Source organism: Hemitrygon akajei, unplaced genomic scaffold, assembly GCF_048418815.1.
Source record: "Hemitrygon akajei unplaced genomic scaffold, sHemAka1.3 Scf000036, whole genome shotgun sequence".
Classification (NCBI taxonomy): Eukaryota; Metazoa; Chordata; class Chondrichthyes; order Myliobatiformes; family Dasyatidae; genus Hemitrygon; species Hemitrygon akajei.
In genome coordinates this window covers 9,576,365-9,601,876 of record NW_027331922.1, presented here as the reverse complement: position 1 = coordinate 9,601,876, position 25,512 = coordinate 9,576,365, and the positions used below count along the sequence as shown (strand labels likewise).

Genomic DNA, 25,512 nt, shown 5'->3' with positions numbered 1-25,512 from the left:
GGTGAAATGGCCGGACATTGCCTTCATTATTTTTACCATCGCAGTCGGGATCGGTCACATTCTCCATTTGCAAGTCAGGTGCGAGGGGAAAGGAGAGGGGATGTATGGATAGGATGGAGGGGTAGAGTGAAGGCAGGTGGGATGAGGGAGGTTATATGGAGAGGATGAGAGGGAGGGAAGATGAAAGAGAGAGACACAGAAACTCAGCACTGTCCAAACACTCCCGATCGGGGGTCCGACACATACAACCATATAATCATATAACAATTACAGCACGGAAACAGGCCAACTCGGCCCCTCTAGTCCGTGCCGAAAGCTTACTCTCACCCAGTCCCACCGACCTGCACTCAGCCCATAACCCTCCATTCCTTTCCTGTCCATATACCTATTCTTTTTTTAATGACAATATCTAAACTGGCTCTACCACTTCTACTTGAAGCTCGTACCGCACAGCTGCCACTCTCTGAGTAAAGAAACACCCCCTCGTGTTACCCCTAACTTTTTGCCCCTTAACTCTCAACTCAAGTCCACTTGCCTGAATCTCCCCTACTCTAATAGAAAAAGCCTATCCACGCCAAATCTTATCTATCTCTCTCATAATTTTAAATACCTCTATTAACTCCCCCCTCACCCTTCTACGCTACTATCAATAAAGACCTAACTTGTTCAACCTTTCTCTGTAACTTAGGTGCTGAAATCCAGGTAACATTCTAGTAAACCTCATCTGCACTCTCTCTATTTTGTTGACATCCTACCTATTATTCGGTGACCAGAAATGTACACAATACTCCAAATTTGTCCCACCAATGCCTTGTACAATTTTAACATTATATCCCAACTCCTATACTCAATGCTCTGATTTATAAAGGACAGCATACCAAAAGCTTTCTTCGCCACCATATCCACATGCGATTCCAACTTCAGGGAACTCTGCACCATTATTTTTTGATCACTCTGTTCTACACAGAGTGAAGCTTCCGCCGCATTGTCCCATAACACACTAACGGAGTCAAGAAACAGGGCGAAGCTCCCTCTCTCCTCTCTCACCGATCACCTGCACTACGGCGATCCCGCCAAACCGAATTCTGTGTTTGACTCAGAGACAGTAACTTGTGCGCGACCGGATGTAGAGCAGAGGGAAGAGGAGGAGGGCAGAGAAGCGGTGTTGAGTTTGCAGCCACTGGGAGAAAGTGATGAGAAACCACACGACCAGCCTGAAAGGCGAGAAACACTCAGAACGGAGAGATCAATACCCCATTATCCCCGCAATTACCTGTGATTACAGTCAGGAGGGTGTTTGAGGGGAGGGGAGTGACAGAGCAGAGGTTCTGCAAGGAACGAGGAGGGATATTACAAAACCACCGTCAGGCTGCTGTTGGCGTTCAGCATCATCATGTGTCAGTTCTGATCCACAAGCTCCAGATCCTGGGCCAGTGAACCTCCCTCTGTAACTGGATGATGGACATCCTCATCGGGAAACCTCAGTCAGTCCAGACCGGCAGTGACGTCACCGATCTACAGGTGGTGCTGAGGAAGCAGAGAGGCTACAGAAGGGTTCAGAGAGATTGAGCGAATGGACAAAGAAGCCTTGGGTGGATTACTGTGTCGGGATGTGTATGGCCACGCACTTTGGTAGAAGAAATAAAGGCGTACACTGTTTTCTAAATGGAGAGAAAATAAAATAAAAACTACTGAGGCGCTCAGAGACGCAGGAAACCTCGTACAGGGTTCCCTAAATGTTAATTTACAGGTGGAGCCGGTGGCCAGGAAGCTTTCATAACAAGATAATTTCAATATAAAAACAAGTATGCAAAGTTTAGGCTTTATAGAACACTGGCGGACCTCACTTGAAGTACTGTGAGTAGTTTTGGGTCCCTTATCTAACCCGGCCAGATGTGCTGGCATTGGAAAGGATTTAAATGATGCTCGCCGGCATGATTCTGGGATTGAAACGCATTGTCCCCGCAATTCCCTTTGAACACAGGCAGGGAGCCGATTGATATGGAGGGTGGGGGGTGGGGTGGGGGTGACAGAGCACGTTTCTGAAGGGGATGATGCGGCTCTCGGAGAATGGGCATCGGAGAGGGAGGGACGGACGGTGAAGTGGAGGGGTGTAGGTGATGAAGGGGTTGCCGGAGACAGGGAGAAAGAGAGGGGCGTGGATAATTGAAAAGGTAACGCAGAGGAGAGGGACTGTAGCGGAGACTGGAGTGTCCGAGGACGTCATCAATCTCTCTCTGCTGCAGTCGGAATTTCCACCTGCTTCAAAAGGGCGACAATCACACCAGAGACCGAGAAGAGTAGGGTGACCTGCCTCAACTACAATCGCCCAGTGACACTCACACCTACTGGGATTAAGTGCCCGAGAAGAGTAGGGTGACCTGCCTCAACTACAACAGCCCAGTGACGCTCACAGATACTGTGACTACCTGCTTTGACAGGCTCGTCCTTTCCAGGGTCGACACCCTCTTTAGTAAAGACGTGACCGCTATAATTTGACGAATTCTAGCTGGACATTACAGCAGCAACGTCTGGCTGCTGTTGACTGACAACAGCTCGGCGTTGAGACTCATCATCCCCTCAGTTCTGATCCACAGGCTCCAGATCCTGGGCCAATGAACCTCCCTCTGTAACTGGACGATGGACATCCTCATCGGGAAACCTCAGTCAGTGCAGACCGGCAGTGACGTCACCGATCTACAGGTGGTGCTGAGGAAGCAGAGAGGCTACAGAAGGGTTCAGAGAGATTGAGCGAATTGGAAATAAAGCGGCGGGTGGATTACTGCGTTGGGAGATGTATGGCCATGCACTTTGGTCGAAGGAATAGAGGCGGAGACTACTTTTTAAATGGAGAGAAAATTGAAAAAAAAAGAGGCGTATAGGGACGTGGCGGACTCATGCAGGATTCCCTAAAAGTTAATTTGAAGGTGGAGTCGGTGGTGATGTAGCCAGGTACAATGTTAGCAGTCATGTCATGAGGATTAGAATATAAACAAAACAAGGACACGAAGTTGAGGCTTTATGAAGCACTGCTGAGACCTTACGGAGTGTTGTGAGCCGTTCGGGGTCGCTTATCTGATCCGGCCGGATGTGCTTACATTGGGAAGGGTTGAAAGGAAGTTCAGGGAATGGATTCAGGGATAGAAACGCTGATCAGATCAGGAGCGTTTGATGGCTGGAACACAGAAGAATGATGGGGGCGCGGGGCAGGTTGCTGTTGTTGAAACCGATGGAATTTTTAAAGGCCTCGATAAAGTAGACGTAGAGAGAAGGTTTCCCGTGATGGGACAGTCGAAGAGCAGTGGAGCCACATCGGAATGGACGCCCGTCCGTTTAGAACGAAGATTGGGAGGAATTTATTCAGCCAGAGTATGGTAAATCTGTGGAATGGGTTACACAGGCGGCTGTGGAGGCCGGCATTGGGTGTATTGAAGTCAGAGGTGGGCATATTGTTGATTACTCAGACCATGAAGGAATACGGTGAAAAGGCAGGAGATTGGGGCTGAGTGGACCTGGATCAGACATGATGAAATGGCGCAGCAGACTCGATGGCCTAATTCTGCTCCTATATCTCATGGTCTGATTTTAGGTTCTTGTGCTGCCGGGTGTCAGCATCTCAGTGGATCTGTCCTGTTGGGACCAACACATTCATGCAAACACGAAGAGGATGTGATGTCCCCGACTGAACAGCGCCAGGCAACCAAATGTCGGCACGTCCATTCCCTGGAGTTTGATGAAATGTCACTTTCCCTTTAAGGCTCAGACTGACAATTATTGCCCGTCCACATCGCTTCATGGAAAGTCTGTCGTTGACGTCCCCGTGCTGAGCACTCAGTGCTCAACCATAGGAGATCCATTTCGAGAGCTATTCTTAGCGATATAAACTTTAGATGTCTTTACTGCCGTCCTGTTTATTTCGAGTCTGAGTTTCGGTGTATTCCAGACCATACTCTACACTTCCCATCACCACCGTAGGTCTCTCGTTACAGAAGTAATTACAAATTGAGCAGTTTGAGACGATTTGGTCTTTCATTGAAAACTAGCAAGTGACCACTGGAACATGTGGCATCATCGCCTGGTGTGGAGGCTGCAACGCACGTGGTCTCCAGAGGCGGGAGAGGAATGCGGACTCAACCAGCTCCATCACGGGCACAACTCTCCCCAGCATCGGGGACATCTGCAAGATGCGATCGCTCGACAAGGCGGCATCCATCACTGAGGCCCCTCACCCCGGGGACAAACTCCCTGCTCATTGCTACTATCGGGAAGAGACACAGGAAACTGAAATCTCAAGGATCCTGGTACACCTCCATCCCCTCCGGCATCATATTTTTGAATGTATGAGTACCACGTCCACATTTTTGCAGTATTTATTCTCTTTTTGATCTTACATTAATTTTGCATTATTGCGACGTACTGATCATGCAAAGATACAAATCTCAGGGCGGATAAGTCTCGGATAATGAGTCAGGTGGTAAACATGCAATACAGTCCTTTGATACAGGGAGCGGGAGGCCTGAAAGTGAGGGGAAGGAAAATGGGGAAGAAATAGGGGGAGACGGCAGTGGAGGAGTTCTGAGAGAGAACGAGTTTGGAGGAACGAGGGTAAAGAGAGAGCGAGAAGCCGAGTAAGAGTGCCATAGGTAGAGAGAGGAGATTAGTGTAGGGGCGACAGGCGGAGCTGATGGGTTTGTCAGAGTCTGGGAGAGAGCTGCAATTGGGGTAAGAGAATGATGCCACTTGATTTAAATCGGCTCCACGGGTTTTTGACCGAGATCCCGGATCTTTTCAGGAATATCCGGGCACAAAGGTGCAGGCTTCTCACAGATGAAACGGTGCTGATCATCTTTGCAACTGCCAAGCCAAATAGATTTACATTCACCGCATTCGAACTTTCCCGATTTCACCTTGTACACGACGTTAGAGGCCACTTTCCTGTCAAGGAAGGGTAAAGAGTTTCAAAAGGGATAACAGATCTCAAGCAGGAGGTCCTGTAACTGTCTCCAAAATACTCCCACTGACTCAAGCTCTCCTCACCGACCGGTGTCCGTCCCCAAAATACTCCCACTGACTCAATCTCTCCTCACCGACCGGTGTCAGTCCCCAAAATACTCCCACTGACCCAAGCTCTCCTCACCGACAGGTGACAGTCCCCAAAATACTCCCACTGACTCAATCTCCCCTCACCGACCGGTGACAGTCCCCAAAATACTCCCACTGACTCAATCTCTCCTCACCGACCGGTGTCAGTCCCCAAAATACTCCCACTGACCCAAGCTCTCCTCACCGACCGGTGTCAGTCCACAAAATACTCCCACTTACTCAATCTCCCCTCACCGACCGGTGTCAGTCCCCGAAATACTCCCACTGACTCAATCTCTCCTCACGGACCGGTGTCAGTCCCCAAAATACTCCCACTGACCCAAGCTCTCCTCACCGACCGGTGACAGTCCCCAAAATACTCCCACTGACTCAATCTCTCCTCACCGACCGGTGACAGTCCCCAAAATACTCCCACTGACTCAATCTCTCCTCACCGACCGGTGTCAGTCCGCAGAATACTCCCACAGACTCAATCTCTCCTCACCGACCGGTGTCAGTCCCCAAAATACCCCACAGACTCAAACTCTCCTCACCGACCGGTGTCAGTCCCCAAAATACTCCCACTGACTCAATCTCTCCTCACCAACCGGTGTCAGTCCGCAGAATACTCCCACTGACTCAATCTCTCCTCACCAACCGGTGTCAGTCCGCAGAATACACCCCCTGACTCAATCTCTCCTCACCAACCGCTGTGAATCTCCAAAATACTCCCAATCTCTCCTCACCAACCGGTGTCAGTCCGCAAAATACTCCCCCTGACTCAATCTCTCCTCACCGACCGGTGTCAGTCCCCAAAATACTCCCACAGACTCAATCTCTCCTCACCGACCGGTGTCAGTCCCCAAGATCCTCCCACTGACTCAATCTCTCCTCACCGACCGGTGTCAGTCCCCGAAATACTCCCTCAGACTCAATCTCTCCTCACCGACCAGTGTCAGTCCCCAAGATCCTCCCACTGACTCAATCTCTCCTCACCGACCGGTGTTAGTCCCCAAAATACTCCCAATGACCCAAGCTCTCCTCACCGACCGGTGTCAGTCCCCAAGATCCTCCCACTGACTCAATCTCTCCTCACCGACCGGTGTCAGTCCCCAAGATCCTCCCACTGATTCAATCTCTCCTCACCGACCGGTGTCATTCCCCAAAATACTCCCAATGGCCCAAGCTCTCCTCACCGACCGGTGTCAGTCCCCAAGATCCTCCCACTGACTCAATCTCTCCTTACCGACCGGTGTCAGTCCCCAAAATAATCCCACAGACTCAATCTCTCCTCACCAACCGGTGTCAGTCCCCAAGATCCTCCCACTGACTCAATCTCTCCTCATCGATCGGTGACAGTCCCCAAAATACTCCCACTGACTCAATCTCTCCTCATCGACCGGTGACAGTCCCCAAAATACTCCCACAGGCTCAATCTCTCCTCGCCAACCGGTGTCAGTCCCCAAAATACTCCCACTGACTCAATCTCTCCTCATCGACCGGTGACAGTCCCCAAAATACTCCCACTGACCGAAGCTCTCCTCACCGACCGGTGACAGCCCCCAAAATACTCCCACTGACCCAATCTCTCCTCACCCACCGGTGTCCGTCCCCAAAATACTCCCACAGACTCAATCTCTCCTCACCGACCGGTGACAGTCCCCAAAATACTCCCACTGACTCAATCTCTCCTCACCAACCGGTGTCAGTCCCCAAGATCCTCCCACTGACTCAATCTCTCCTCACCGACCGGTGTCAGTCCCCAAAATACTCCCACAGACTCAAGCTCTCCTCACCGACCGGTGTCCGTCCCCAAAATACTCCCACTGACTCAATCTCTCCTCACCGACCGGTGTCCGTCCCCAAAATACTCCCACTGACTCAATCTCTCCTCACCGACCGGTGTCCGTCCCCAAAATACTCCCACTGACTCAATCTCTCCTCACCAACCAGTGTCAGTCCCCAAGATCCTCCCACTGACTCAATCTCTCCTCATCGATCGGTGTCAGTCCCCAAGATCCTCCCACAGGCTCAATCTCTCCTCACCAACCGGTGTCAGTCCCCAAAATACTCCCACTGACTCAATCTCTCCTCACCGACCGGTGACAGTCCCCAAAATACTCCCACAGGCTCAATCCCTCCTCACCAACCGGTGTCAGTCCCCAAAATACTCCCACTGACTCAATCTCTCCTCATCGACCGGTGACAGTCCCCAAAATACTCCCAATGACCCAAGCTCTCCTCACCGACCGGTGACAGTCCCCAAAATATCCCACTGAACCAATCTCTCCTCAGCGACCGGTGAGAGTCCCCAAAATACTCCCACTGACCCAAGCTCTCCTCACCGACCGGTGTCAATCCCCAAAATACTCCCACTGACCCTCTGCCTCCCCACCCTGTTAAAGTTTCCAAAGTACTCTCACTGACGCATTCTCCGCAGCCCTGTGACAGTCCCCGAATAATACCTTGCCCAACGCTGTACCCACAGAGCTGTGTCAAAATAACCCCAAAATAACCCCACGATCACATATTCTCCCCTCAGGACCCTGTCAGTCCTCCAACTACTCCCAGAGCCGCAGCCTCTCCCCACGGAACCGTGTCAGTACCCAATCTTATCCAGCTGCGCCACTCTCCCCACAGCCCTGTCGCATTCCCCGAAATACTCCCACTGACCCTCTCCATAACTGCCAAGGCCGCGTGTCTGTCTCCAAAATACTTGCACTTCCCACTCTCACCGATCAGCTCCGTGCCTGTCCCCAGTATAATCCCACTGTCCAACCTGCTCCCTACAGACCTGTGTCAATCACCAAAACACTCTCACTTCTCACTCTCTTCCCACGGTCCATGTCAGTCCGCAAATTAAACCAACTGTCCGCTCTCCACCAAGGGCCCGTGTCGGTCACAAACTAAACGTATTGCCTAATCTCACCCCACAGACACGTGTCAGTCCAAAATTAATTGCAGTATCCCACTCCCTGTCCACTGTGTCCCTCCCCAAATACTCCCACCGACGCATATTCTCCCCACTGACCTACAGACCACAGTCCCCGAAATACACCCCCTTTCCATATTCTTCACACAGACTGCGCCGGGCAACAAATTAATCGCACTGCCCAGTCTCTTCCTACGAGGATACCAGGCCACAGAGTACTTCTACTGTCTTACTCTCTCCACATAGACCCGTTTCTGTCCCCAAAATATCCGCAGTGACCCACCTCTCACCACTGAATTGAGGCAGCAGCCAAAAGCTCCCCTTAACCCGCCTCCCCCACAGACATGTGTCTGTCCCCAAAATTAATGTCACTGCCCGATCTCTTTAGAAAATCAGGCAAAACCCCAAATCTCACCCCGCTTTGCATGTTCCAATCCAGTATGAACTGTCTTGGCCGCGGACACGGTTGTTAACAAAGTTCTGTGAAATTAATTTGCAATCATTAATGATTGAAATCGATCACAATGTAAGGAGCGTCACTCTGTGTCTCACCCGGAGATTTTGATGGGACGGTGTCGAGGGAAATTCACTCCCTGTCTGACCCCGGGAGTGTGTGATGGAAACGTGGGGAGGGAGATTCACTCAGTGTCTGATCCCGGGAGTGCGAGATAGGACCGTGGGGAGGGAGATTCACGTTGTGTCTGACCCCGGGAATGTGTGATGGGACGGTCTGGAAGCAGATTCAATCTGAGTCTGACCCCGGGAGTGTGTGATGGGACGGTGTGGAGGGAGATTCACTCTGTGTCTGACCCCGGGAGTGCGAGATGGGACCGTGGGGAGGGAGATTAACTCTGTGTCGAACCCCGAGTGTGTGTGTTGGGAAGGTGTGGAGGAAGATTCGATCTGATCTGGATATATTATCTGTCCATCTGACACATACCTCTTCCTCGTTTGAATTTATTTCAAGAAGCTTTGAATCAGAGATAGAACAAAGTTGCTTCGCCCCCTCGTAAGAACTTTCAAACGTCGATATGAAATAACACAGGCCTTTATTTTTGATCCAGTCCTGGGAACAAGTTTGCTCTGGAAATCAGGAACAAGAACAGTGAATCGTCCATTACATCCGCTGAGTGTCAGATTCAGAAAGAAGAACTCTTCACACCTTCACATCACACACTCCCGGGGTCAGACACAGAGTGAAGCTCCCTCCACACCGTCCCATCACACACTCTTGTGGTCAGACACAGCGTGAAGCTCCCTCCACACTGTTATGCAACTAATTTTGGGGATTTGAGCTTCTTCGCTCGTCCTGTGAAGGCAGAGTGAAGCTCCCCCTGTGGCGCCGCAATTACGCACTGTCGGGTTCAGACACTAGGTGTCTGTCCCGCCACACCGTTCCTTTGCGCACTGCCGGCGTTCGGACAGCAGGTGTCGCTCTCGCCGCACGTCTCATCGCATATTCCCGTGAGCAGCCAGAGACTACAACCTCCCCTCTCTCTCTGCCTTCTGATTAGGTGCGGCGAAATTGGTTATATTACCTCACCCTTTCTGCTACTCTGCAGTTGGCAGATTTCAGTCTTGGTTTGGTTGAGATTTTTGCACTTCATTTCGAGGTCATTGAATTTGCCTCGGAGATCAGTTTGCGTTTGATGCTGTTCAGAGATATCAGAGCTCAGGACGGAGAGGATGTTTTCCAGGACCAACAATTTGTTTTCAAGGTTGGAGCGCTTGCCTTCGAGGACAAACATTTTGCTTATGAGGATGGAGACGTTGTTGTTGAGGGCCGAAACATTCCTGAGACAGGTCCTTGGATCCAGTCGGGAATCTCGGATTTCCTGGTTTTAAGGGTTGCGTTCAGCTCGTGGAGTTGCAGTTGACGTTGATGCTGGATCCTGTCCATATCCTGATAATTTTCCAAAAGACTCTGGTACTTTTGATTGGAGGCAATCAGACACTGACGGATCTGTAACGCTGAGAGAGATGGTGAACGGGGTGTCGGCGCCACGGTGAATCGTGTTTTGGTGCTACAGTGAGCGGTGTGTCGGTATCACGTTGAGGCGTGTGAGTGGGAATAACAGGATCCTTTTCTGGTCGGCTGCCAGTGACTGGTGGTGTTCCGCAGGAGTCGGTGTTGTCACCGCTTCTGTTTATGCTCTATAGCAATGATTTAGATGATGGAATCACAAGATCCCAGGACAAAGGAGCAGAAATAGGCCATTCGACCCACTGAGTGTGCTCTGCCACTCCACAATGAGCTAAACCATTCTCCTATCTAGCTAAATTTTCCGGATTTTTCCCCATATCACTTGATACGCGGACTAATTAGATACCTATTAATTTCCTCCTTAAATATCTTAAATAATTGGGCATCCACAGCTGTATGTGGCAAAGAATTCCACAAATCCACGACCCTCTGGCAAAAAGAAATTTTCCTCAACTCTACTTTAAATGGGTACCCTCTATTTCTAAGACGGTGGCTTCTTGTCTAGGCCTCAACCACCAACGGAAACAACCTTTCCACATCTACTCTGTCCAACCCTTTCAACATTCCTTTTTTCTTGTAAGAATTCCATATAAATCTGCTCTACCATGCCTCTATCTAGCTTACTTTTCCAAACAACTTGAGCCAGTTCCTCTCTCATACCACTGTAATTTCCTTTGTTCCACTTGTTACGTACCCTTGTCACGTGACTGGGGTTGAAGTTATACTGGACATGAGGTAATGGTCTTGTGATGGTGGAGTGATGTCATTTTCCCGCCAGTAGAGGTCATGTGACAGGCTTTTTTTACAGGTTATAAAAGGAAGACCCACCCTGTCAGGTGGGGCAGTTCGTGGCGGAATTTGCCAAGATGACTTCATGTCACTGCGTGATTTAATGTGATGACGCAGTTTAGTAGAAAAATGAAGTTTTATAAAATGCCTAAAGTTTAAAAGGTCATTGCCAGCGGTTTCTTTGCTGGTGGAGAGTAAAGAAAAGTTTGGAGGATAAAAATCGAGGAGAACCGATTTTCGACGGTGGATTGGTTACGACCTTATATGATCCTCATTCGGAAGGATTTCGTTGACTATTCTCGCTGTTAATCCCTGGGTTGACCATAAAGGATTGAGAATAGTGTGGAAAGAAGGTCAGTTCCTTTAAGCCGTTATATTTTATAAAATTCTTCGTGGGGAAGTTCGACGCCGGGGAATCGAAGGACAACGACATGGAAGAGAATTTAAATCGCCTTAAAAAGTCTCTCCTTTTAAAAGAACTGTTTACTTTCGGCATACCGCTTTAAAGAACTGTTTTTTTTTCAATACCGCTTTAAGAACTGTTTGAACATGCAACGCTATTAAGGACTGTGAATGTGTCGCACAGCAGCTGTTTTCCGGTTACGTTTGGGTTTGTTTACTTTTGAGGGGGTTTGTTTCAGTGTTTAATAAACGTGTTATTTGTTATAAAAACCCTTGCCTAACTCATCTATATTTATTGTTGCCTGAATACGTAACACACTGTAATATCGATACGCTGATACCAGCTTCTCCTGGGCAAATTTAAAACTTCACTCAGTCAGATTATGATCACTACTTCCAAGGGGTCCCATTACCTCTAGTTTCCTAATCACCTCAAGCTTATTACACAGCACCCGACCCAAAACAGCCGATCCTCTCGTGAGCTTATGGTCAAACTGCTCCAAAAAGCCATCCCATAAGAATTCTACAAAATCCCTCTCCTGAGACCCAGTACCTTCCTGACTTTCCCAAACCACTTTCATATTAAAATCCCCCATAATTATCTTGATATTTATCTTCTGACACTTTTTTTTCAATTTCCGGCTGTAACTTGTATTCCACATCCCGGCTGCTGTTTGGAGGCCTGTATATAACGGCTATTAGTGTCATTTTACCCTTGCCTTTTCTTATCACAACGCATAAAGATTCTGCTCCTTCTGATCCTATATCCTTTCTTTCTAGTGATTTGATACCAATGCTTATCATCAGGGCCACGCCACTCCCTTTACCTACCTTCCTATCTTTCCTATACACTGTGAATCCTTGGACATTCAGCTCCTAATCACACCCATCACTTCGCCATGACTCGGCGATGGCCACAATGTCTTATCTTTTAACCGGTAGCTGTACAACAAGGTCGTTTACTTTATTTCCAATGCTGCCTGCATTTAAGTACAGTACATTTAGATCAGTATCTGTTACCGACTTTACTATATTTCTATCGCACAGCAAACTCTCCTGTCTATTCACCTGCCTGTCCTTCTTCCCATCTTTGCTGCACAGTATCTTTGACTTATTTCTATTTTCCTCTTCTTCGACCCTAACACGCTGGTTTTCTTCCCCTTGCCAGGTTAGTTTCAACCCTCCCTAACCGCTATATGAAACAATCCCGCCAGGATATTAGTACCCTTTGAGTTCAGGTGTAACCCATCGTTTCTGTATAAGTCATACCACCCCCAAAATAGATCCCAATGATCCAAGAATTTGAAGCCCTGTCCCCTGCACCAGTAACTTAGCCACACATTCATCTGCTTAATTCTGCTATTGTTACAATCATTAGCGCGTGGCTCAGACAGTAATCCTGAGATGATTACTCTGGAGGTCCGGCTTTTCAATTTTCTTACTACCTCCCAGGAATCATCCTTCAGCACGTCCTCTCTTTTTCTGTCTAAGTCCTTGGTAGCAAAATGTATCAAGACTCCTGGCTGCTCGCCCTCTCTCCTCTGAATATTCTGGACCCGATCTGAGATCTTAGTACCCTCGGAGTTCAGGTGTAACCCATCGTTTTTGTAATGAATGCACCTGGTGCAGATGTAATCCTTGCAGAGTCTGGGAGTCCCGGGGGTCCCCACATCTGGCACTCCAAGCTCAACACTAATCCTTGATGCATACCTCTAATGCTACTGTTATTACTAAATAAATAATTTAGTAATAACAACGATCGCAGGAAGCCTTTTCCCGTTTCTGCCTAAGCCCGTTGAGCCAAAGCCCTATCACTCTGCAACCCCCCCCCCCCCACTCCGCGTCCCGCTCACACGCTGCCCGCTGGATATGACGATGTTCCGCGTTCATCAGTCGTGCCTCTTTTACCCGAAGTACTTGAAAGTAATATCCTTCAACTTGACTGCCAAAGCAACCTCATGTCTTCTTTTACCCCTCCTGATTTCTTTCTTAAGTATTTTCTTGCTCCATCCACACCGTCCCATCACACACTGCGTTGGTCAGACACAATGTCAGAAAGAATGTGAATACCTCTCTCCACGGCCCCATCATACACTGCCTTGGTCAGACACAATGTGAATCCCTCTCTCCACGGCCCCATCACACACCCCAGCGCTGAGACACGGAAAGAAACGTCCTCAGCACACGTGACAAATGGACATAGTCATGGAATATAGAATAGTACAGCACAGTACAGGCGCCTCGGCCCATAATGTTGTCCCGAACCTTAAACCTTGCCTCCCAACGATCCCCCCACCTTAAATTCCTCCATATACTTACCTAGTAGTCTCTTGAATTTCACTTGGGTGAAATCCGTGCACTTCCTTACTCCAAATGTTTTTACTTCTTGATCAATTCAGCCGGCTTTCTGGTTATAAACTCAGCCTACACAACAGTGAACTCTTTCCAATTAATAAAGAAGCACAAACATTAATATTTCGTGACCTCTCTTTTAAAGTAGTTAATAATCAATTTATTTTCCTTGGTATTACAGTTACAAGGAATTGCAATGATCTTTTTCGTGAAAATTTTCTAATCTTTTAAACTCTACAAAACAGAGTTTGTCACAATGGTCAACCTTATCGAGGTCTCTGGTTGGTAGTGTTAATGTTATTTAAATGTATACCCTTTCTAATTTTTTATGATTATTTCAATTTATTCCAATTTTTTTTCCTAAAGCTTTTTTTTTACTCCTTTGATTCTATTATTTTCTCTTATCTATGGAAGGGTAAACGTTTTGGACTTAATAAAACTTACCTCCAAAAATCTAAAAAAGAAGGTGTTATGGCTCTATCTAACTTCCGCTTATACTATTGGGCAGCAAATGTTCGCTGTCTTACTTTCTGGTCCTTTTTTCATAGCCAGTCTGATTGTCCTAAATGTGTGGCAATGGATTTGAACTCCACTGAGGATCTCTCTATTTCTGGACTTCTTGAATCTGCACTCCCTTGTCGTTTGCCTAGACTAATTGTTAATCCTCTTATTAGACATACTCTGGGAATATATGCCTTGCTTAGAAAATTTAATGGTCATCATGCTTTCTCCCTTTCTAGTCCTATCTAGTCCTATCTAATGGTCATCTTTTCTTTCCTTCTATGCAAAATGTAACATTTCATGATTTGTATAGAATTGGCATTAGGCATTTTGAAGATCTTGTCATAGATAATCTTTTGGAAACTTTCCAACAACTTTCTGCAAAGTTCAATCTACCTAATGCCCACTTCGTTAGATACCTTCAAATTAGACATTTCATGAATCCTTTATTATACAATTTTCCTGCGATACCTAAGATAAACGTTGTGGACCTGTCTCTTTCTATTAATCCATTGGGTAAAGGCTTAATACTTGTTATTCGTGATAACTTAGTGACCCTACGGTGTGCCCCATTTGATAAAATTAGAATGGATTGGGAGCATGACTTAAATGTTTTTTTTAATCTGATGCGGTCTTGGACGCAATTCTCAAGTCAGTTAATTCAACCTCTCTTTGTGCTCGGCACTGTTTTTTTACAGTTTAACATTGTCCATAGGGCTCACATGTCCAAATCTAAATTGATTTTACCCGAAGATTGGTCCTGTTTGTGATAAGTGTAAAGGAGGCTAGGCCTCTCTTATCTATATGTACTGGGCCTGTCCTGGTCTAGAGAATTTTTCGAGAAAGGTTTCCTTAACGTTATCCCATAGTCTTAATTGCCGCTTTGAACCTAATCGTCTGATTACTCTTTTTGGTACCTTGGGCGAGGCAGATATACATTTGAGTCCAACTAAACGTCGAACATTATCTTTTGCTTCTCTTTTCGCTAGACGCTTAAATCTGGAGAGATGTTGCCCCACCCACCCATGCTCAATGGCTTAATGATACTATGTCCTGTTTAGACCTTTAAAAAATTCACTACCTACCCCTCAATTCGGACATAAATTTTCAAAAAGTGTGGGGACATTTTCGGGAATATTTTCATAATTCCTATTTAGATTAAGTCTATTTTTTTCAATCCCTGACTCTCAGTTTTTTTTTCTTTGGTAATAGGAATTATAATTCTTTGTTTTTATTTTCATTTACAGCTTTGGGGGATTCAACGCTCCGATTAATATTCTGTGCATCTTGCAACGGTTACTCTGGAGATTTTCTTTTCTCTGTGGGGAAGGGGTGAGCACATTAACTTTACATGATTCTATTCTGGGTGCTTTTCCATCATTGTTTTGAATTTTATAACAATCACAGCACGGAAACAGGCCATTCCGGCCCTCCTAGTCCGTGCCGAACTCTTAATCTCACCTAGTCCCACCTACCCGCACTCAGCCCATAACCCTCCACTCCTTTCTTGTCCATATACCTATCCAATTTTACCTTAAATGAACTGGCCTCTACTACTTCTACAGGAAGCCCATTCCACACAGCTATCACTCTCTGAGTAAAGAAATACCCCCTCGTGTTTCCCTTAAATTTTTGCCCCCTAACTCTCAAATCATGTCCTCTCGTTTGAACCTCCCCTACTCTCAATGGAAACAGCCTATTCACGTCAACTCTATATATCCCTCTCAAAATTTTAAATACCTCGATCAAATCCCCCCTCAACCTTCTACGCTCCAACGAATAGAGACCTAACTTGTTCAACCTTTCTCTGTAACTTAAGTGCTGAAACCCAGGTAATATCCTAGTAAATCGACTCTGCACTCTCTCTAATTTATTGATATCTTTCCTATAATTCGGTGACCAGAACTGTACACAATATTACAAATTTGGCTTTACCAATGCCTTGTACAATTTTAACATTACATCCCAACTTCTGTACTCAATGCTCTGATTTATGGTGGTGGACTTTAGGAGATCTAGGCCTCATATGGAGCCAGTGATCATTAATGGAGAATGTGTGGAGCAGGTTAAGACCTACAAGTATCTGGGAGTACAGTTAGACGAGAAGCTAGACTGGACTGCCAACACAGATGCCTTGTGCAGGAAGGCACAGAGTCGACTGTACTTCCTTAGAAGGTTGGCGTCATTCAATGTCTGCAGTGAGATGCTGAAGATGTTCTATAGGTCAGTTGTTGAGAGCGCCCTCTTCTTTGTGGTGGCGTGTTGGGGAGGAAGCATTAAGAAGAAGGACGCCTCACGTCTTAATAAGCTGGTAAGGAAGGCGGGCTCTGTCGTGGGCAAAGTACTGGAGAGTTTAACATCGGTAGCTGAGCGAAGGGCGCTGAGTAGGCTACGGTCGATTATGGAAAACCCTGAACATCCTCTACATAGCACCATCCAGAGACAGAGAAGCAGTTTCAGCGACAGGTTACTGTCGATGCAATGCTCCTCAGACAGGATGAAGAGGTCAATACTCCCCAATGCCATTAGGCTTTACAATTCAACTGCCAGGACTTAAGAACTTTTTTTAAAGCTATTATTAATGCTTTTTGAGTTAGTGATTTAGATGCATATCATATTATTACTGAGTTAAGTATTGTATGTAATGAGTTTTTGCTACAACAAGTGTATGGGACATTGGAAAAAAATGTTGAATTTCCCCATGGGGATGAATAAAGTATCCATCTATCTATCTATCTATCTATCTATCTTATAAAGGCCAGCGTTCCAAAAGCCTTCTTCACCACCCTATCTACATGAGACTCCACCTTCTGGAAACTATGCACTGTTATTCCTAGATCACTCTGTTCCACTGCATTCCTCAATGCCCTACCATTTACCCTGTATGTTCTATTTGGATTATTCCTGCCAAAATGTAGAACCTCACACTTATCAGCATTAAACTCCATCTGCCAACGTTCAGCCCATTCTTCTAACCGGCATAAATCTCCCTGCAAGCTTTGAAAACCCACCTCATTATCCACAACACCTCCTACCTTAGTATCATCAGCATACTTACTAATCCAATTTACCACCCTATCATCCAGATCATTTATGTATATTACAAACAACATTGGGCCCAAAACAGATCCCTGAGGCACCCCGCTAGTCACTGGCCTCCATCCCGATAAGCAATTATCTACCACTACTCTCTGGCATTTCCCATCTAGCCACTGTTGAATCAATTTTATTACTCCAGCATTAATACCTAACAACTGAACCTTCTTAACTAACCTTCCATGTGGAACTTTGTCAAAGGCCTTGCTGAAGTCCATATAGACTACATCCACTGCCTTACCCTCGTCAACATTCCTCGTAACTACTTCAAAAAATTCAATAAGTTTTGTCAAACATGACCTTCCACGCACAAATCCATGCTGGCTACTCCTAATCAGCTCCTGTCTATCCAGATAATTATAATTACTATCTCTAAGAATACTTTCCATTAATTTACCCACCACTGATGTCAAATTGACAGGTCTATAATTGCCAGGGTTACTTCTAGAACCCCTTTTAAACAATGGAACCACATGAGCAATACGCCAATCCTCCGGCACAATCCCCGTTTCTAATGACATCTGAACGATCTCCGTCAGAGCTCCTGCTATCTCTACACAAACTTCACTCAAGGTCCTGGGGATATCCTGTCAGGACATGGAGATTTATCCACTTTTAAATTTCTTAAAAGCGCCAGTACTTCCAACTCTTTAATTGTCATAGGTTCCATACCTTCCTTACTTGTTTCTCAAACCTTACACCATTCAATATCCTTCTCCTTAGTGAATACCGAAGAGAAGAAATCGTTCAAAATCTCTCCCATCTCCCTCGGCTCCACACATAGCTGACCACCCTGATTCTCTAAGGGACCAATTTTATCCCTCACTATCCTCTTGCTTTTAATATAACTGCAGAAGCCTTTCGGATTTACTTCCACCTTATTTGCCAAACCAAACTCGTAACTTCTTTTAGCTTTTCTAATCTCTTTCTTAAGATTCCTTTTACATTCTTTATATTCCTCGAGCAATTCCTTTACTCCATGCTGCCTATATCTTTTGTAGACATCCCTCTTTTTTCGAACCAAGTTTGTTATTGTCTGTTTATCTTCCTCTCTATTAATCTTTATTTTTTGTTGGTCTTTTGCTGTACCAATTGAAGAAATCCATACAAATCAATTAAAACAAAGTTAGTATATCTGGCTGCACGACAGACTCAGGCAGAGCATTCCACGCACCACCCACTCTCTGAGAAACCTTCCTCAAATATCCCCCTTGAACTTCCCTCCCCTTATCTTACAGCCATGTCCTCTAGTATTGAGTAATGGTGCCCTGGGGAAGAGGCGCTGGCTGTCCACTCGGTCTATTCCTCTTAATATCTTGTATACATCTATCATGTTTCTTCTCATCCTCCTTCTCTCCAAAGAGTAAAGCCCTAGCCCCCTTAATTTCTAATGATAATCCATAACAGGCAGCATCCTAGTAAATCTCCTCTGTACCCTGAACAATGCTTCCACATCCTTCCTATAGTGAGGCGACCAGAACTGGACACAGTACTCCAAGTGTGGCCTAACCAGAGTTTTATAGAGCTGCATCATTACCTCTCGACTCTTAAACTCTGTCCTTCAATTTAGGAAAGTTAACACTTCTCAGGCTTTCTTAACTACCCTATCTACCTGTGAGCCAACTTTTAGGGATTTGTGTGTTGAACTCCATCTACCACTTCTCAGCCCACTCCTGCATCCTATCAATGCCTCACTGCTATCTTTAACAATCCTCTACACTATCCACAACACCATCAACATTTGTGTCGTCTGCAAATTTGCTAACCTATCCCTCTATCCCCACACCTAGGTCGTTAATAAAAATCATGAAAAACAGGATCCCTTCAATCCGAACGTACTCCCTCCACCACGGCTCTCTGCATTCTGCAGGCAAGCCAATTCTGAATCCACCTGGCCAAACTTCACAGGATCCCATGCCTTCTGATTTTTTGAATAAGCCTACTGTGTATAACCCTGTCAAATGCCTTACTAAAATCCATGTAGATCACATCCACTGCACTAACCTCATCTGTATACCTGGTCACCTCCTCAAAGAACAGACTTGTTAGACACGATCTGCTCTTCACAAAGCCATGTCGACTGTTCATGAACAGACCATGATACACTAAATGCCCAGAGATCCTGCCTGAATCTTTTCCAACAGCTTTACCAACACAGACGTAAGGCTGACTGGCCTATAATCACCCGGACTATCCGTACGGCTTTCTTTGAACAAGAGGGCAACATTCGCCTCCCCACAATCCACCGGTACCATTTCCGTGGACAAAGAGGACATAAAGACCCTAGCCAGAGGCTCAGAAATATCTTCCATCGCCTTGTGGAAAGCCTGGGAAATATTCCGTCAGTCTCGGGGAGTTATACGTACTAATGTATTTTAAAAAGTCCAACGTCTCCTCTCCCTTAATATCAACATGCTCCAGAACATCAGCATCACTCATATTGTCCTCAACGTCATCAAGTTCCCTCTCAGTGATGAATACCGAAGAGAAGTATTCATTAAGGACCTCGCTTACTTATACCACCTCCAGTCACAGATTCCCACCTTTATCTCCAAACGGTCCTACCTTCACTCCTGTCATCCTTTTGTTCTTCACATAATTGAAGATTCCCTTGTTGTTTTCCTTTACGCTACAAGGCAAAGCCTTCTCATGCGCCCTTCTTGTTCTCTGCCCCTTCTTAATCTCCTTTCATGCTACCCTATATTCCTCAATAACCCCATCTGATCCTTGATTACCAAACCTCATGTATGCTGCCTACTTCCACCTGACTAGATTTTCCAACTCACTTGTCACCCATGGTTCCTTCACCATACCATTCTTTATCTTGTTCACCCGAACAAATTTGTCCCTAACATCCTGCAAGAGATCCCCAAACATCAACCACATGTCCATAGTACATTTTCCTGCAAAAACATCATCCCAATTCACACCAGCATGTTTTAGGTTAATAGTCTCATAATTTGCCCTTCCCCAATTAAAGATTTTCCCGTCCTCTCTGATTCTATTCTTTTCCATGATAATGTTAAATGCCAGGGAGCGATGGTCACTGACCCCCAGATGCTTACACACTGACAGATCTGTGACCTCACCCGGTTCGTTACCTGATCCTCGATCCAGTATGGCATTCCTCATAGTCGGCCTGTCAACATACTGTGACAAGAATCCGTCCTGGACGCACTTAACAAACTCTGCCCCATCTAAACCACAACCACCAGGCACAACTTCCCACCTTTATCTCTAATCAGTCCTACCTTCACACCTGTAATCCTTTTGATCTTCACATAATTGAACAATGCCTTGGGGTTTTCATTTACCCTACTCTCCAAAGCCTTCTCATGCCCCCTTCTTTCTCTCCTCAGCCCCTTCCTAAGCTCATATCTTGCTACCCTATATTCCTCAATAGCCCCCTCTGATCCTTGCTTCCTAAACCCCATGTATGCTGCCCTCTTCCACCTGACTAGGTTTTCCACCTCACTTGTCACCCATGATTCCTTCACACTACCATTCTTTATCTTCCTCACCGGGACAAATTTAACCCTAGAATCCTGCAAGAGATCCCTAAACATCAAACACATGACCATAGTACATTTCCCTGCAAATACGTCGTCCCAATCCCCACCCGCTAGTTCAAGCTTTACAGCCTTATGTTTTTGACCTTCCCCAATTAAAAATGTCCCGTCCTCTCCGATTCTATCATTCCCCATGATACAGCTAAAGGCCAGGGAGTGTTGGTCACTGTCCCCCGGATGCTCACCCACTATGAGATCTGTGACCTGAACCGGTTTGTTACCTAATACTAGATTCAACATGGCATTCACCCTCGTCGGGCTATCAACATACTGTGACAGGAATCCGTCCTGGACACATTTAACAAAGTCTGCCACATCTAAACACTTGGAACTAATCAGGTGCCAATCAATATTAGGGATGTCACCCATGATAACAGACCTGTTATTTTTGCACCTTTTTCAAAATCTGCCTGCCAATCTGCTCCTGGTATCTCTGCTGCACCCAATGGGTCTATAGAATACCCCCAGTAGTAACTGCTCCCTTCCAGTTCCTGACTTCCATCCATACTGACTCAAAAGAGGATCCTGCTACATTACACATCATTTCACTAGCTGTAATATTACCCGTGAGCAATAATGCCACCCCTCCTCCGCTCCCCACCACACACCCTCTATCCGTTTCAAAGCAATGAAATCCAGGAATATTGAGAATCCATTCATGCCCTTGTGCCAGCCAACTCTCTGTAATGGCCACTTTATAATAATTCCATGTATGTATACAAGACTGTCAGTTCATCACCTTTGCTCCTGATGCATCTTGCACTGAAGTACACGCCCTTCTACCTTACTATCTCTACACACTTTATTCTGCTTCTCTTTCCTCAAAGACTCTTTATATGTTAGATCTGGCTTTACTCCATGCACTATACCTGCTGTTCTCGCATGAATTTTATCCTCGTCCACCTCATCATCTGCTCTAAGACTCTGGTTCCGCTCCTCCTGCAAATCCAGTATAAACTTCACGGAGCTGTACTAGCAAACCTTCCCGCAAGGATATGAGTCACCCTCCAGTTCAAGTTCCACCCGTCCCGTAGGAACAGGTCCCACCTTTCCTGGATCAAGGCCCAATTGTCCAGAAACATGCAGCCCTTCCTCCTGTAGCCACGTATTTAGCTGCATTATCTTCCTATTTCTGGCCTCACTAGCACGTGGCACTGATAGAAATCCTGAGATTGCGAACCTGGAGGTCCTGCCCTTCAATTTTGCACCTAACTCCCTAAACTCTCTTTGCAGGATCTCCTACATCTTCCTATCCACGTCATTGGTCCCTACATGGACCACGACATCTGCCTGCTCACCCTCTCTCTTGAGAATACTGAGAACTTGATTCGAGATATCGCGGACTCTGGCACCAGGGAGGCAACAGACCATCCGGGATCCTCGATCTCTCTCACAGAACCTCTTTTCTGGCCCCCAACCTATCGAATCCCATATCACTAGTGCAAGCCTCTTTTTCCTCATTCCCTTCCCAGCTGAGGGTCCAGTCTCGGACCACTGCAACTTGTCCCTGGTTGGTCGTCCCCACCAACAGTATCCAAAACGGTGTACTTATTGTTGATAGGAACGGCTACAGGGGTGCTCTGATCTTTCTCTCTATCTCCCTTCCCTCTTCTAACAATCAACGAACTACATGTCTCCTGACTCTTAGCGGTGACTATCTCCCTGTATCTCCTGTCTATTTCTACCTCTGCCTCCCGAAAGAGCCAAAGTTCATTCAGCTCCCGCTCCAGTTCCCCAACTCGGTTTGTCAGGAGCTGCAGCTGGATACACCTTTTGCACGTGTAGTCATCAGGGACAACTGTGAATCTCATACCCATCGCACACGCCCGGAGAAAGACACGGAATGAAGTTCCCTCCACAACGTCCCGTCACAGATTCCCGATATCAGGCACAGAGTGAAGGTCCCTCCACATCATCCATCACAGTCTCTCCAGTCAGGCACAGACTGAGGCTTCCTCTACCCGACGCCCCTGATACACTCACGGAGTCAGAGACAGATGCTCGCTCCACACCTTCCCATCAGACACCGGCATCAGCTCTCTCTCCACGCTCCAATCACGCACTCCAGGATTCAGACACAGAGTGAAGCACCCGCTGCACCGTTCCGTCACACACTCCCGGATTCAGAGTCAAACTCTCTATCCACCGCGCCACAACCCACTTCAGTGGGCACACATGGGGTGAACGTCTCTGGGCACTGTCCCAATGCTCAATCCCTGGGTCAGAGAACAGAATTTAGATCCCTCCATAAAATCCAATCACACACAGCCTTGTTCAGACACAGTGTGAACCTCTCTCTCTCTCCACGGCCCCAACTCACACGGTCAGACACAGAACGAAACCCCCTCAGCACACACAACTATCAGAGGGAGAGTAATTCTCCCTCTACAGTTTCTCAAGACACCACAGAGAGAAGTGTCAGACGCAGAGGGAAGCTCCCTCCACACGGTCCCATCATACACTCCCGAGTCCAACGCAGTGTGAGTCTCCCTACTTCCGTCTCATCGCACATTTCCTGACGAGTCACAGAGTGAAGGTCTCTCTGAACGGACACATCACACCCCAATGTGTTCACACACAAAGCGAAGTTTCGCCCACAACGCCCCATGGCTCACTCATGGGGTCAGGCTCCCTCCACAACATCCAATCACACAGTTCGGTGTCACAAAGAATGAAAGTGCCTTTGCACCGTCCCATTACACAATCCCGGAGACACATACTCCCGGAGAGTGAAAATGGTTTCTGTTCTATCAGACATTCCCGGAGTGAGACGTAGAGTGAAGCTGTAATGTTACGTCTCACAATCCCGTTGTCAGACGCAGAGTGAATCCACCTCCACAACGTCCCATCACACTCTCCTGGATTCAGTGGTAGAGTGAAGCTCCCTCCACGCAGCCCCATCACACACTCACCGGGTCAAACACAGAGTGAATCACCCTCTATACCATTTCTTCACACACTCCCGATATCAAGCACAGAGTGACGCTTGCTCTCTCCATGTCTGCCCTGTGATGAGGAGCGGGTGAAAGAGGGGGATGATGCCTCACCTCTTCTGCTGGTCAACAATTCACAGATTTGACCCTTGGTTTCCTTGGCAGATTTGTACTTCTGTTTCATCTTAGTGAACTGTTGACGGAGTTCAGTGTGCCTTCGTTTAAGAACAGACAAATTAGAGTTGAGCACGGAGCGATCCTTGAGACAGGTTCTCTGCGTCTGATTCAGATGGGAAATCTCCGATATTGTTGATTGAAGGGTTGCGTTTAACTCATGGACTTGTAGTCGACATTGGCGCTGGGTCCTGTTCATCTCGTGATTCTCTTCCCAAAGGAGCTGGTAGTTTCGGTCGGATGTGATATTAGACTGACGAATCTGTGATACTGAGAGAGATGGTGAAGGATGTTTAGCGTTTACAGTGACACGTGAATCAGCGTCACGCTACCGACCGTGTCACAGAGAGTGTTGTGTCAGTGTCACGGTGAAGGATGTGCTGGTGGCACAGTGAGAGGCGTCGGCGATACCTTGAGGGGCGTGTCTCTGTCACTCTGAGGGGTTACCAATGTCCCGGTAAAGGTTATTTGGGGTCAGGGGTCATGCATGGGGGTCTGCGTCAGTATCGTGCGGGGTATGTTCGAGCTGCTGTGAGGGACGTGTCGGTGTCAATGTGATAGGTGTTTCTGTGCCCCGGCGAGAGGTGTGCCGATTGCAAGGCGTGGGAAATGTCGAGTGAGGGGCCTGGTGGTGTCACGGTTGGTGGAATATCTGTGTCATGGTGTGGGGTGTGCTGGTCTCACAGAGCGAGGTATGTCTGTGTCTCGGTGAGAGACATGTCATGGCCACGGTGGGTGTGAGAGTGTCACGCTGAGCTGTGCGACGGTACTATGGAGAGTACACGAAGAGTACTCTGTCGGTGTCATTGTGAATTTAGATATTGGTATCACGCTGAGGGTTTGCCTGTGTCAGGGTAAGGTGTGGGTAATTGCCTCAGTGAGTGGTGCATCGGTATTATGTTCAGGGGTGATACTGCCTGGGTAATGGTTGGGGGTACTTCTAAAAACCTTGGGGTTTTCCTCTACCCCAAACGCCAATGCCTTCTCTTGATCCCTTCTTTCTGTCCACAGCCCCTTATAAATCTCTTTTTCTTGCTACCCTATGTTCCTCAATAGACCCATCTGATCCTTGCTTCCTAAACCTCATGTATGCTGCCTTCTTTCATCGGTGTTACAGTAAGCGGTGGGATTGTTGGTTTCATTTTATAATCTCAGTATATTCCACTGTCTTTATTTACGGTCTGACTCCAGTCGGAGACCGTTTTACTCACCATGGATCGATAGACCGGCCAATGTCACGATGAGGGCGGATGTAACTAGGCATAGTAGGCAGATCAGACGGTACGGTCTATTTACGATCTTCATTTTCGACTGCTGTTCATGCGGAGCTGTGGAGGGACCATACGAACATAAGATGATAATAAATACTTATTAAGACCATATGAGCTGCTTAATGAATGTTTTACTTCATTATCTTAGTCACTGTAGTGATGACTTGCAGCAGACTGAAAAATCTGAGCATGTAGATATTAAGAAAGAGGATGTAATGGAGCTTTAAGAAAGCATCGAGTTTGATAAGTCGCCGGTACCGGACGAAATATACCGCAGGATACCATGGGAGGCGAGGAAAGAGATTGCTGAGGCTCTGTCGATTATTTTTGCATCATCACTGGAGACGTGGGAGGGTCCGGAGGATTGGTGGGTTGCGGATGTTTTTCCTTTATTCAAGAAAGGGAGAAGAGATAACCCAGGAAATTA

General features: G+C 46.8%; 1 protein-coding gene across 1 annotated transcript; it reads right to left on the bottom strand.

Moving 5' to 3' along the window:
* Positions 1 to 4,354: 4,354 nt before the first annotated feature.
* On the bottom strand, positions 4,355 to 25,128 carry LOC140720090 (uncharacterized). The gene is made up of 5 exons (XM_073034987.1): positions 25,026 to 25,128; positions 23,755 to 24,084; positions 8,955 to 9,097; positions 8,430 to 8,494; positions 4,355 to 4,935 (listed from the first exon to the last, which is right to left on the bottom strand). The coding sequence occupies exons 1-5, from the start codon at positions 25,117 to 25,119 to the stop codon at positions 4,746 to 4,748; spliced, it is 822 nt and encodes a 273-aa protein (XP_072891088.1). The 5' UTR covers positions 25,120 to 25,128; the 3' UTR covers positions 4,355 to 4,745.
* Positions 25,129 to 25,512: the final 384 nt, after the last annotated feature.

Excerpts from the sequence above, each read along its gene's own strand:
- LOC140720090 (XM_073034987.1), bottom strand. The coding sequence starts at position 25,119 with ATGAAGATCGTAAATAGACCGTACCGTCTGATCTGCCTACTATGCCTA. Across the intron at positions 24,085-25,025 it reads GGCCGGTCTATCGATCCATG|TATCACAGATTCGTCAGTCT; the intron begins GTGAGTAAAACG and ends CATCTCTCTCAG. Across the intron at positions 9,098-23,754 it reads ATTGTTGACCAGCAGAAGAG|AGCAAACTTGTTCCCAGGAC; the intron begins GTGAGGCATCAT and ends CCTGATTTCCAG.